This window comes from Xiphophorus couchianus, chromosome 2 (genome assembly GCF_001444195.1).
Source record: "Xiphophorus couchianus chromosome 2, X_couchianus-1.0, whole genome shotgun sequence".
Classification (NCBI taxonomy): Eukaryota; Metazoa; Chordata; class Actinopteri; order Cyprinodontiformes; family Poeciliidae; genus Xiphophorus; species Xiphophorus couchianus.
In genome coordinates this window covers 13,949,624-13,964,404 of record NC_040229.1, presented here as the reverse complement: position 1 = coordinate 13,964,404, position 14,781 = coordinate 13,949,624, and the positions used below count along the sequence as shown (strand labels likewise).

The following is a 14,781-nucleotide window of genomic DNA, read 5'->3' as shown; positions in this document are numbered from 1 at the left end:
GGGAGACAGAAGGAAATGTCCCAATCAAACTCAGGACAGCTATGTTGAAAACTATAGCCTCTAACCATGGTGCTAGCATTCTTCCCAGCACCCCAGACTAACTGCCTTTTGTTAATCAACTTCTATCAGCTGTAGATCATGGAGATCCTGACCTGTCTCTCATGGATAAGACATTGGAAGCATCTATCAAGAAAAGCACTGAAGTGTTTGGAGTCTAAAAATCAGCATGACCTCACATCTCACTTCTCCAGTTGATAAACAAGCTGAAGGGAAGGGGTTTTAAGGACACCATCATGATGTGATGGTATCCTGTCTGACACTGTTCAGGGATGGAGAGAGGGCAAAAAAAACAGCCTAATAAGATATGAAAGCTGCAGACTCACTTGTAAAACGCCTGATTCTCCACACCACACTTCCATAGGTGCTTGCATGCCTCTGGCGTGGGCGCAAAGTATGTTAAAATGATCTTTCTGTCCTGCACAACAGAGATATAGAGATTTGCGGGAAAGATTAGCCAGCTGTGACAAAACGCCACACTCCAAAGCAAGACACATTAAATAAATTCACTTGCTCACCTCCTTCTGATTTGCATATATGTGGAAAGTCTTGGCCTCAAATTTGAGCTTGGACACCTCGTTCCTGTCCGGGAGAGCAAGCGCAATCACGGGTACACGTACAGCCGAGCAGAAACAGAGAGCCACAACCTCTTTAAATATTCATGCAGCCACTTTGAGATCACATAAACAGCCAAGGCGCTCCATGTTAAGCTGACAAAACAAATTAGTGATAATATTCCCCAGAGGAAGGGAAAGAGAGAATAGAGGATGAGGGAAGCTGGAGAACAACTGAAGGCCAACAAAGTAAGCTATTAAAAATACACAAAAGTGCATGTTACATTTGCCATACCACCATCATACCAAGGTGGCCATACCAAGGCCACCTTGGTATGATTATTGATGGCAACAATCATACCAGTTAAAGAAAACAAAATTACTCTGTTGTAGGTGTTTTTAAATGACCTATTATATCTTTCGCCAGTAAATGCTGTTGGTATGAGCCACTTTTCTGCTAAGATGTTCAACACATCTAGCTTCTGTAATTAGCCATCTGTTAGCCGCTGTCTCGAGGCACAGGCACAGGCAGATGAACAGGCTGTTGACAGTGGCTGTACAACCAGCTGTAGTACACATCATGTTATAAATAACAAAGAACAGGTATGTCAGACTACATAAAGTAAAGGCCTGCCTCTTTTTTTAAGTCTGTGCTGTCTGACGTCCACACAAGATGCCACAGACCATGATGAGAAAGCTTTGGAGTTTTGTCATAAGAGGAAATGGATAAAGTCACTTTATAGAAAATAGATAAACATGTCCAAATAAATAAATTGCCTTTAAATTAATCAAATTTGCTTCTGGTGTATAACAAGGTTCTGTGATTGGCCCTAACTATTTTCTAATACACATAAATGGTTTTAGTGGGTAGACTAATGGTCTTTCAATCACAAAGTTGCATGTTAGTTTCCAGCTTCCTCCTGTTGCATGTTGATGTGGTCCTGGCCAAGCCACTTATCCTCAAGTTACTTACTTATCTGCACTTTATATGAAGGCGTGAGTGTTAGCATATCATATCTATCTAAGAGTCTTCATGTTTGCTCTCACCATTTAAGAAAGTGAACTCTCTTGTTTCCCTGAAGAACCACAAAGCCAAATGGCGTGAAGGCGAGAAAAGCGGGGTTCCCCGACACATCCTAAAATATTTTAAGATATACAATCAGATTTAGATGCAACAAAAAACAAAACAGAAGACATAGAGATATGGACAAATTTTTGAGACACAAAGGTAGGTAAAAGGCCATAAAATAAAATTATGTTTTGTTGCAACAGTGATGGTAGGATGAAAAAAGCTTTTCTCCTGTACGATTCCCAGACAACCGGTGGCAAGTAGACAGCATTTAGTGGTTCTTAAGACTACATTAGTATTAAGAAATTATTAGACACTGTGATCAACCATTCCTTAGTATTATATTTTTCCTACTGAACAAATGTACTCGTTTAAAATAAAAAAATCAAAAATTAGGAGTGAGATTATACAACTGCAAAGAGATTTTTCTTTCCATTTTGTAACATCTTATATAGACAAGGACTAATATATAGGCCATTGTGGCAAAAATGTGTGTTTGAGCAACTTCTGCCCTTTCTGTGGCAATAGTTTAACATGACAGCTTGGACTGAAATGCCTTAGAAATGTCTAGTAATTAGTACTATGGTAGTTAAAAAACTGCTTCTCACCTTACATGGATGCGGATCAACACCATACGTCTCCAGCATCTGGGCTTTCAGCAGGAAATTTCGCTCTGATGTTTCAGGGGTCTGTCCGCTGAGAAAAAGGAACAGCCCAGATGTCAGTCCATAATGAACCACAAAAACAGCTGCAGAGGAAAGGCTTTGCCACAAGTGGGCAGCAGTGTGTTATGCTATGCAGCATTCATCCCTAAACATCTGACTCGATTGATACAATTAGAATCCTGTTGTGTCTGTCATTAAATATTTTAATACTTATCTATGCAGCAGCCTACATTTAACCTAATTTATCCAAAAAAAAAAAGCAAGAAATATATCGATTTGTGAATTAATTCAGTAATACGTGTAATTGTGTATGAATGACATGTAAAAAAAAAACATCTGTAGCCTGAGTAACAAAAAATATTGTTTGTCTTTGCTGGTTCTACTTTATAATTTAGGTTTTGTACTGATGCTAATGCCTATTTCCAACAATAGCCATTTATAATTTCACCTATACAAAATGAATAAAAATGAGAATCTTACTTATCTTTTCCATCTGTTTAGGCAACTGATATTTACCAAGTAATGCTTCATAATATAGGCAATTACAGAAATATAAGGAGATGTTTAGTGATTTTTTAAAAGTAAAATCTGAATTAGACATTTATCTGTCATCTCTTACATCAGCTCAGTTTTGTGTATTTCTGCGATCCGCCGCTCCAGTTTCTCCGAGTGCTTGGGAAAGAACTGGAATTTGGAGCTGTAACCTTCAGGATGCTTCCCAGGGTCGTAATCACCAATCTCAGCTAGAGGCGGCATCAGAAAAAAGATAAAAGGAAGTTAGCTCATTCCCCAATCCTGGCCGGGATTAGCTGAGGTCCTTCATGCCACATTGCCCACTCTAAGCTGACCGTGATGCTGATTTCTCTTTACAAGGAGAAGCTGACTAGGCAGGCCATCTTTAATTTATCAGCACATCTTCTACCAAACAGGAGCCTGCCCTCCCATGAACGCGGTGCTTTCTGTGAAGCTTGCTGTGCCAGACTTCAGCATCATCTCTTGGACATTTGTTTCTGTAGCTGTGCACGTCTGACAAGATCCCAGATTAAATATTGCACCAGCTGAGAACAATTATAATTTACATAAATACTAGAGAGCAAGCCAGTACAAACAAACTGAAAATTAGGTGTGAAATGATGATTACATATTTTACATAAAACCATCTGCAGGTACTTTAATGGGCTTTTTTCACATATCTAGAAAAGCCACCGGAAATTAGCCTTCTAGCTAAGCTAATCTGTAGAATATAGAAATCAGTGAGCAGCACTCATTTCTGTCTCTTTTACTTACCTTGAAGGATGTGGGCAGCCAGCATGGCAGCGTCTGAGGTTTTGCACAGGAGACGACCGTGATAGAGGTCTCTCTTTAGCTGCAGGAAGACCAAATATCTACAAAGGACAAACATATATGTCAAAGAAGCATTCAACATAGAAATTTTGAAAACTAGAGTAGAAGTAGCGGTACAACAAACTCAATTAATTTCAAATCACTTTATCGAGATCACCTTCCCTAAATGTGGGTTTAATAATTATGTTTGATTTTCAGCTCTTTTTTTTTTTTTGTAAGAGTAGAAACACCCTACAGGAAAGAGCTGCTCCTCATGCTTGTTTTTGTAGCCTCCAAGACTAGTTTCAAACTGATCCAACCGTTTGGCTCCTCAACCATGAACGTTAATGAGGCAACATTTGTAGCAGAGATTATGATAATGAGAAGTGGTGCTGACTATTATTTCCTGCTATCATTATTCTTTGTATTTTGGAGACACTGCAGTGGAATTACTGAACATCTGTTTTTAGGCAATAAAACAGTCAGGCAGACCTAATTTCTTCACTCTATTACCTCCACAAAAGCTGATGACATCTATTTAAAAGTGGATATTTTTGTTGAACACAAAATGAATATTAGATCATATGACAGGACATATTTACTCTGCCTCCATTTGTTTACTTATCCTACTATTTCTGTGCCTTGCAGAGCATTCATACCATATGAGTATTTTCCCATTTTGTCATATTACTGACGAAATGTTTACTTTTTTTGTGCTATTTTTAGTCCCCTTTACTTTGATAGCCCTGGATAAAATCTTACCAAATGCCTTCAGAAGTCACCTAATACATACAGTTTAATCTCGAAGAAAATCCAGCTGCACTGTGAAATTTGTCAGAGAATATTAGCGGACAAATATGAAAACCAAGAAACATCGCAGCAGCTCAGAGAGAAGTTTAAAGTGGAATTAGACTAGTGGAGATCCTCATCAGTTATGACAGGAGTCGCTAAATACTTGATAGTGTCGACCTTCTTGTTGGACTGTGACCCCAAGCGAAATTTTGACTTAGTAGCCAAAATACATGCCACACTTTCACATTAAAAAGTGTTTAAAATGTTACAAATCTTTTATCGTTTCCTTTTTGAATTGATGACAACATTGTGTTAATTTACCATGTAAAATAAGTAGAAATTTGTCACTGTAAAATGACAACCTTTGGAATAGTTCAAAGTGTTTTAGTCTGTTTGTAAGGCTCTAAATAATAACTCCTAAACATCAGAAAACTTTTACAACTTCCTTCATTGGATTAAATCTCTGGGGGAAAATACACATCCTGGAAAAGCTGCTTATTTGTGTGTTTTGCTATGCAGCACACAGAACAGTCTAACCAAATCATGATGATTTTTTGCTCTCCCACCCTCTGCGCAGTGACCTCTCCACTGTCATAATCATGTATCATGCTGTCCTCCTTCCCTCCCACTCTTCTTTTTGCTTCACACTTTCAATCAGCCCTCCTTGCCCCTTATCTCCTCTATCCACTCTATTCATTATATACACTCTACATGCGGTGCACACTGACTCTCATTATGCCTCAAACAGAGTGGACTCCTCTCTCTTCAGTCGGGTAATGAAAACATGTGGACACAAGACACATTCACCAGCTGGCTGTGCTTTGCATCATCTGGAGGAAATCTGCCTTTTTTACTTCTGTAACCTAATGTGGGTATTAGGAACTGTGACATATATTCAGAAAAAATTACCAAGTTGAGGAAATGTGTTCATTTACACAGAAAAATCCTGCCTTATGTTGCTTTTAATGTGCTTTCCATTATTCTGGAGAGCTACTAGGAAAGGCTTTTATCTTTCTCGCTGCTCCTCCTAAAAACTGTAATATTTAGCATAATGTTTTCAAACCCAGTGCTCGGTCATTTTAATTATGAAGTGTTTACAAGTAATGTTTCAAAAAGAACCACGTTTGGCCAGTCCAAAGGTTTCATACAAACATCTGCTCTGAAATTAAACATAAAAATAATCTTTCTGTAAAAAGGTCTTTGCTTATCATCGACTGAAACGGATGCAAATTACCTCTGTAGAAGAAAAATTAGGGTAAGAAGCATTTATTAACTCCTTTTAGCTGAATGCCACCACATGTCATACCGAGTGATTTCCTCCTTGAGAGCAACAGGATCAGGAGGGTAGAACTTTACTCTCAGACACATGGTGAACGGAGGCTGAGCTGCAGGAGGCAAAGAGAAAAGCTTAGACAGCACTGTAAGGGGAAATGAGCAAGAAGATTTAGCTTTTGTACACAGAAAAGAAGTTAATATCTTTTGTCAAATGTGCTCATAAGATGTGAATTTTGAACATGTTTACATATAAAAGTCCATATCTTTAAGAACACATGATGGTGGCATCCTTAAACCCTTTACATGCAGCGCGCTGTTTTTCCATTGTATTTTCCAGGGGTGAGGGTTAATGGGTTTAAACAATAATGTGGAAATCCTCCAACTAATGTCTAGTGTTTTATATTTCTCTGTCTGCTGTTCTTCAGTAAAACAAACTTTGTTGCACTTAATATAATATGAACTGAAGCGAAAAGCTTTGTTGCCTCAAATTTAGGAAGGATCCGTGTTGGTTTACATACTTAAAGAGAAGTGAAGTAAACGTAAACAGAAGGTACTTACATTTCATTTGCTTTGAAATTGATTTGGTGAACTCCAACCAGTGCTGCATCAGGAATGAAAAAGAGCGACAAGGGAAAATGGCAAAATGTCTAAGCAAATATTACCTCAGCAGTAGAAAATTCTCACATTCTCACATTAAGCAGACACTTCCAATCTCAACTGCCTGAATGCTCGGTTGTTACTACTGACAGTTTTCTGGAGAAACCCATTCAGACAACAAGTGATGATTTATCAGAGCTGACTGTGAAGTGCAGTGGCATAAAGCTGTTTGGAATATAGATGATCTGTAAGTTTCAAGCAGATCTTTAGAAGACGTGAAGATGCAATACTGTTACATATCAGTGGAAGACACATTTCTCTGGGAGATCAACTCTTCCATGGAGACAAATACATTCTCTTTGCAACCTTGTCGGACCCACGTCCTGTAAATGGAACCCTGATTCTGTAACATATTTTTCCTGTGGTGCATTCTCATCAACAAAATCCGCCTACTCACAGCAGCTAATATAATAGCTCTGAGCAGACGTGTTGGAGATGTAGCATTATCGTGGGTCACCTGATGTCAGAATTTCTAAATGGTTTCATCCATAAAGCAAAACATCTATGCCTCCAAGTAGAAGCACACAAGCATTTCAGTCTAAACATAATCATTTCTATGAATAAATTGCATCTATTTGCATTATTAATTTGACTAAACAAAAAGAAACACATTTGAGCATCTCTGCTTGTACTTTTACAGTGGAAATGTACATTTTTAATTCAAAGACAAACTCAGTTTTTTTCTCAGTATCTTCTTTTAAGGCAAACTGTTGAATATTTATTGCAAATGAGAGCAATGAAAAGCCATCCCGTGGATGACTTTCTGTAGTAAAAATATTGTATCTTATTAAGAATAAAATGAATCTAAGAATAAAATGCCTCCAAAGATCAAATATCCAAAGCCAGAGTTCAGTCAAACACAGATGCTCACCCGCTGCTTGTCTGGATCCACATATCTGATGCCAAAATAGTCTTTCTCCAGTAGGTTTAGATGGTGGCAGAGGAGGTCAAAAAGATACTGTCCTTTTGCATCCCGCTGTAAAAGAGGACAGGAAAAACTACACTTAGGCCACCATCTGTGCATGAATGTTCTGGAAGATTCAAAAACAGATAAGGCTGGGGAGAGATTTAATACATGAAACTGTATAGCTTGTCTTTTTTCAGATATCTGTGGTAATAATCCACAGCCAGAACCATCTGTGTCTGAAATAAATCCTGTCACACAGCTCAAAGAGAAGCGAGAAGACGGAGGACGGATTAAAAGTGCCCCGCTAGGGAGTTTTGTTACTATGTTGAATTCTGAATCTTCTAAGGGGCACAACAGCTAGAGGAGGAACACTTGAGAATCTTGAACTGGATCCAGTCAACTATTCGTAGTAGTGCAGTTCAAATACGGTTGCAGACAGTATAAGATAAACCGTTTTCTATGAGGGGCCGTTTAGGACAAAATTTACGTTTTGTCTCTCACACACTACCAAAAACTCTCGCATACTCAAAAAAATTACATTTTGTCTCTCACACACTACCAAAAACTCTCGCATACTCAAAAAAATTACATTTTGTCTCTCACACACTACCAAAAACTCACGCATACTCAAAAAAAATAGCCACGCACACTCAAAAATTACTCACGCACATTCAAAAAATACTCAAATTGCGTATACACACACTACTAAAATGTCACACACACATTCACAAACGTTAACTTTCTCGCTCACATACACTACTACCAGCTCGCGCACATACACTACTACCAGCTCGCGCACATACACACAAACGTTAACTTTCTCGCTCACATACACTACTACCAGCTCGCGCACATACACACAAACGTTAACTTTCTCGCTCACATACACTACTACCAGCTCGCGCACATACACTGCTAACAGCTCGCGCACATACACTGCTAACAGCTCGCGCACATACAGACGTTTATCTCTCACATACACAAGACTAAAGTTGAACACACACACAGTACTAAGACTCGTTTTATGTATGTGTGAGAGCGAGACTCTTTTTGAATGTGTGAGAGTTGTCACGGAAGAGGCGGGGCATAATTTTTGGATCAAACTGCGCATGCGTAGATCCTAAACTATAAGTTTCGATTGTTGACTCACTGTATGTTCTATTACTTAGTATATTTGTGCTTTTAAATATATATAGAACGTTTAACTTTCTTGTAGATTAAATGTGCTATAGAAATAAATGAATCTGATTGATTGATTAAAAATAGCAAAATTGCTGTAGTACAATCTGTCCACTGGGTGCCAGTATTACAGGAATTATTAACCGGCGCCAACTAGTGCCGAAGAAGAAAGAGTTTGCTATACCGAACATGGCTAACTCTAATTCGAAACGAGAGAGAATTGGTCAGGCAGCTGCCATTTTAAACAATTAGAGTTAGCCATGTTCGGTATAGCAAACTCTTTCTTCTTCGGCACTAGTTGGCGCCGGTTAATAATTCCTGTAATACTGGCACCCAGTGGACAGATTGTACTACAGCAATTTTGCTATTTTTAATCAATCAATCAGATTCATTTATTTCTATAGCACATTTAATCTACAAGAAAGTTAAACGTTCTATATATATTTAAAAGCACAAATATACTAAGTAATAGAACATACAGTGAGTCAACAATCGAAACTTATAGTTTAGGATCTACGCATGCGCAGTTTGATCCAAAAATTATGCCCCGCCTCTTCCGTGACAACTCTCACACATTCAAAAAGAGTCTCGCTCTCACACATACATAAAACGAGTCTTAGTACTGTGTGTGTGTTCAACTTTAGTCTTGTGTATGTGAGAGATAAACGTCTGTATGTGCGCGAGCTGTTAGCAGTGTATGTGCGCGAGCTGGTAGTAGTGTATGTGAGCGAGAAAGTTAACGTTTGTGTGTATGTGCGCGAGCTGGTAGTAGTGTATGTGCGCGAGCTGGTAGTAGTGTATGTGAGCGAGAAAGTTAACGTTTGTGAATGTGTGTGTGACATTTTAGTAGTGTGTGTATACGCAATTTGAGTATTTTTTGAATGTGCGTGAGTAATTTTTGAGTGTGCGTGGCTATTTTTTTGAGTATGCGTGAGTTTTTGGTAGTGTGTGAGAGACAAAATGTAATTTTTTTGAGTATGCGAGAGTTTTTGGTAGTGTGTGAGAGACAAAACGTAATTTTTTGGAGTGTGCGTGGCTATTTTTTTGGAGTATGCGAGAGTTTTTGGTAGTGTGTGAGAGACAAAATGTAATTTTTTGGAGTGTGCGTGGCTATTTTTTTGGAGTATGCGAGAGTTTTTGGTAGTGTGTGAGAGACAAAACGTAATTTTTTGGAGTGTGCGTGGCTATTTTTTTGGAGTATGCGAGAGTTTTTGGTAGTGTGTGAGAGACAAAACGTAATTTTTTGGAGTGTGCGTGGCTATTTTTTTGGAGTATGCGAGACTTTTTGGTAGTGTGTGAGAGACAAAACGTAAATTTTGTCCTAAACGGCCCCTCATAGTTTTCAATGCAGTTAACACTTCTTAAATAATTATTTAGTAGAAAACGATGAACTGTTTCTTTTGACAAGTGTCAGTTTGCTTCAGGAGTGTCAGCCACAACAAGGTCATCACTGCACTGAGCTGGATGGAAACTAAGCTAATCACAAACCTTTTTTATTCTTATTTTTAACTAAATCTTTTGAATTTCTTTTAAAGACATGAATTTCTTTGTACAATATTACACTTAGTGGAATATGATGTTGTATAAGGTTTCTATTACAGTTTAGATTCCTAAAAATAAGCAACATCTATCTATCTATCTATCTATCTATCTATCTATCTATCTATCTATCTATCTATCTATCTATCTATCTATCTATCTATCTGCCCGTCATCCCTCTCTCTCTCTCTCTCTCTATCTATCTCTCTGCTCCTACTCTCACTCTGTGTTAGATGAAACTGATGGTGACTGAAATGCCCCAGGCAGCACTTTCCTCCCTGCTGTAACTCATGCTGCAGATAACAGGCACTTCATTAGGACAAAGGGCTGTCAATACCAGGCATGTTGTTTAATCAGCCTGACTATATATGACCAAATGCTGCCTGGAGTGCAGCGGCCGGAGATAGCTGACCTTTTTGTAGAGCGATCGAGGAGCTTCATGGGTGCTCACTGCTGTCACTTTAAGACTTTTATTCCAATGTAATGTCCCCAACAGAGCTGACATGCCTGCTAACTGACCAGACTTAAATAACTGAGGAGTAGCTTTCTTCTTGGAAGAAAAGAAATGAATTATTTTAATTCCAATACATGAAACTAACAACTCAAGGTGTTAAGCACCTAAATCTCAATTACTTTTACAGGACCATGATCTCTAAACTACTAAAAGAAAATGGTCAGCAGCTTAGAAATAAGATGTGCCTGTCTTAAATTTGCACCTAGATATGTTTCTTAGAGCTTGCTTGTTTTGCTAAATGATTTCTATATCAGCATGTTCTGCTTCAAAGGAACGAGGCTGCGTTATTTTTTATACATGTATATTCTAAATTAGTCTTGTTCAGACTTTCTGAAGGATTTTTAAGGTTTTTCTTTGGATACAGGATGCATTTAAGTTCTTTGTTGAGTAATTTGCAACTGTTATGTAAACTCCTCAGGTAGAAAAGGCTCCAAAACTAAAGGGATGAATCAGTGTCATGTCTACGCAAAGAAATGAACAAAAAATTTTTCACAAAGACAGAAGGGCAAATTCACAAATTCAAGGCGATAAATGTGTACAAACGTGTCCTTCTGTTTCTGAAATGAAATACAAAGTCATACCAGTTCTTAAAATACCTCTACTCAGCAACAAGCAGCGCTTTAGTCTGACACAATTTGCTTACATTTAAATTACATATCATGCTTGCGTTTAAGTGAAGGTCAACACATATTTATTTATATTTTTGTAGACTACAAGGAGAGCAAATAGCTTTGCATTTTCACAGGCCACAGTTTTCAATGTTACACTGGCTGCATTTAAAAAAAAGAACCATCTGCTGAAAGCTGATGGTAATTATGGTGCAGGGCAGAAAAATTAGACAGGGACCTCTAATGACATCTGCCTGGTATTTTTTGTCAATATATTCTTTCTTTTAAATTGTTTATTTGGCATTTAAAATCATGGTGTTAATTGGTTTAAAAATACAGATTCCTAGACAAGTAATTCATACAAAGAAAGAAACCTACTATTTTCAGAACGTTCTGCAGCAGAGGACATACAGAGTCAGGAAAGGCATCTGCTCTTTTGTTACAAAGAAAGATCAGGCTTTGTTTAATTTTCAGCATCACTCCTATCAGCCTCCCTGCTTCTGCCCCTCCTCTTTTCTGGCTCCCGGTGGATCCTCAACAGACCAGCTGCATTGCTCTCCAGCATTCTCTCTAATTACCATGTTAAAGTGATTGCAGTAGAGAAAGGATGTCCTGATATTTCTAATTAATTCTAATGAACACTTTCTCATCTGGATAGTAGTCACATAGCATCAGGAGGCTCAGCAGTTTTAAGAAAACAGTATTTTGGCTTTAGAGCAACATCCAATGTTTTAAAAAGATCAAGTTAGTCAGGTTTGACACATGCTGATCTGCTGTTTGTTAATACGTAATTTTCACCTTAAAAATATTGTCACTTGAGGAGTAAAACTTTTTTACTCTTGACCAAAAGTGTCTGATGTATATAAAAATCAGAAAATCATACATAATAATCGTATGTTAATACTTTATCTTTTTATCTGAAGAAGGATATGACTTTATATGTTTGTTTACATTTACACTCAGATTATCTTGCTTTCTCTAAGTATTATTTTATAGTTTGTCTTATAATATCTTTTGTAGATTTTTTTTGTGGTTACCCATGCATGGATCCAGCTTGCAAAGAGTTGTTCTGTTTCATAAACTGAGCACTTTACTTTGAATGTTGAAAACAATAGTGAGTAGTATTATGGCACCATGCTGTGCAGTGCGTAGGTCACTCTTCAGCAGTGCTGAAACCATGCATAACACCCTTGGCTGGACATGCAAGGAGGCAATAGAAAACTCTTCCTTGATTGGTTATATTCAGACATAACCAAGTTGTCTATACTTCAGTTTATATATTGTGATGAATTTTTCAGTGTCCTCTCTAATGAATGAATAAGGTTGCACACTGAGTTGAACTCTCAAACTCAAAAACTCATTCTGACATCTATCTACGTGGGAAAAATGCTCAGCGGTTCTGGAACATTTCAAAGCTTACAATGGGCACTTTCCTTTGAGATTAATCATTAAAATGGTCTCTATGTCGACACAGCAGCCCAGACCATTAATAAAAGATTGTATCACTTTATAGTGAGAGGAGCAGAAACATGATGCCTTTGACTGGGCCTGTGTGTGTGTATATAGGGCTAAAGGTATTTTAGGTCCTGAGGGGATTTCTTTGGTTTCATGAGCAGATTCCTTTCTGTTGTCCCAGGAGATTGAGTGATTGCCTTGTTTAATATGTCAGAGTGATTCAGGTCCTGATTGAGCAGCTAAGGTTTAAATCTCAACGGCACTTCAGCTCCAGCTCAAACAAAAACTGAACACGCAACCACCTGCAGTTTACATGGAGCCCACTTAAACTACAATGCCAATCAAATATTTTTACATATTTATGTCTAAAATGGTGGTTCAAACTCTTGAAAAGAATAACAGTAAAACTGGGTAAATCTGCCACTACTTGAAAATGGTGATTTATTCCAACATAGGTAATTGGCAGGTTGGTGTTATCTCCAAGAGTCAGGGGGCAAAGAGATGGGGAACAGCCCAGGAAAAGGGCATCTTAGAACCTCCAATAAACCTTGCAATATTTTTTTTATCTGCAGGAGGAAACCAGAGAACCCAGAAAAGGGCAGGCCAGGATTGGAACAATAGATCTTTCTTGCAGTGACGCAACAGTGTGAAGGGCAGGGCTGTTGTTAGCGATTATCACTGTAGCTAACACTAATTTGACCATTTAGAACAACAAATCCATGGCATGCTTCCTATCTCGAGCTATCATTGGGTGAGAGGCAAGAAACAACAAATCATACAAAAGAAAGCATCTTTGGTACATGTAAGCCACTACTCTAAATCCAAATAATAGATAGATAGATAGATAGATAGATAGATAGATAGATAGATAGATAGATAGATAGATAGATAGATAGATAGATAGATGGATGGATGGATGGATGGATGGATGGATGGATTTAGGAATAAAGTGTTGGTCACTTTTGATACCCAGAGTTTTTTATGTATGATCATATTGTCAAATGAAAATGTATGAATTAATGTTTTTATTTCCAGTAGTGTTGTCAAAATTATGTATATTTTTTATCGATGCTTATTTAAATTTTTTAGGATTGCCATTTGCATTAAAACCAATAGAAATGTTCCTGAGGTATAAAACAGACTATCTATGGTTAACATCTTGTTGACCTCCCCCACCAGCAGCAAATTTACAATATATGGCTCTTCCTATTTGGACCTCTGATTTTTCAGAAGTTGCTGTATAAAAATAGCTGTTAAAAGGAATCAACAACAATACCAGAATTGGGACTATTCACTATTCATTCACTGAAATGTTCTGGATACGTTTTTCATTCCAGACAATCTAGTTTAGTGACTCATTTGGCACAAAAATTGTTTCTTCAATTTATTCTCTCAGCTTGGTGTTCCAGCACTCTGTCCTCAATATTGGCACTAAATCTATTCTCTCTAAAGAGCTTGTCTGCAAAAACTCTTCAAGAGATTTCTTAAAGGTTAAGGGAGAAGATTTTAAGAGTTTCATGTCTCGTCTCTAGACGAGCATCACTTTAGAAACACCTGTGCAAAATAAAGCTGCTGATATTCAATATGAACTAATACTGACACAATTATTGAGAAAATACAGAAATAAAAAAAAAACACAACAAAAGGATTTACCAACTGTGGAACCAACTGATCAGCATATGGTTGAATTTTGCTGTCATAGTAACTCAACAGCAGCTGTTAAAGAGAGTTATTAGCCCATAATGTGCTGCCCTGAGGAGAAGAGGGACACATTAAACATTTAATAGATAGTGACAGAACATCTCAAGACGAATCCAAATATTTTACTCTGAGTATCTTAAATCATTAAACCTTGCAGCACAACCAAAGTCGCCCGATCGTGGGACACCTCCAGGACTTATGCAGCATAATGCAATATAGACAACACCGAAGTCTAAATAGACAAGCAAGAATGGAAGAGCAGATTTTTTTTTCTTTACAGAAACTGAAAAAGAATACAAACATAGTTAGATCCAACAAGTAAAAACATCAGACATTAAACTACAACAGGGATGAGTCTGTTTTTAATTTAAACTTCATTTGACCAGGTAAGTTATTAAGAACAAATTCTTATCTACAACCTGGAAAGAGAGAAGATTTGCATAAGTACTTTCAAAGTTATTCAACAAATAATTTAACAGTACATAG

At 37.6% G+C, this 14,781-nt stretch overlaps 1 protein-coding gene across 2 annotated transcripts in view; it reads right to left on the bottom strand.

The window, feature by feature from the left end:
• frmd5a (FERM domain containing 5a) overlaps window positions 1–14,781 on the bottom strand; it is a 57,339-nt gene that overhangs the window by 8,083 nt on the left and 34,475 nt on the right. Inside the window, exons 2-10 of one of the 2 annotated variants that reach the window (XM_028001297.1) lie at window positions 7,264–7,368; window positions 6,294–6,336; window positions 5,767–5,845; window positions 3,633–3,730; window positions 2,965–3,088; window positions 2,289–2,376; window positions 1,659–1,747; window positions 576–639; window positions 384–475 (exon numbers count right to left, since the gene is read on the bottom strand). In XM_028001297.1, the coding sequence (XP_027857098.1) occupies window positions 384–475; window positions 576–639; window positions 1,659–1,747; window positions 2,289–2,376; window positions 2,965–3,088; window positions 3,633–3,730; window positions 5,767–5,845; window positions 6,294–6,336; window positions 7,264–7,368 (782 nt within the window). Of the gene's footprint in view, window positions 1–383; window positions 476–575; window positions 640–1,658; window positions 1,748–2,288; window positions 2,377–2,964; window positions 3,089–3,632; window positions 3,731–5,766; window positions 5,846–6,293; window positions 6,337–7,263; window positions 7,369–14,781 lie in introns of those variants that run through there. The other variant, XM_028001307.1, reaches the window with a different exon arrangement.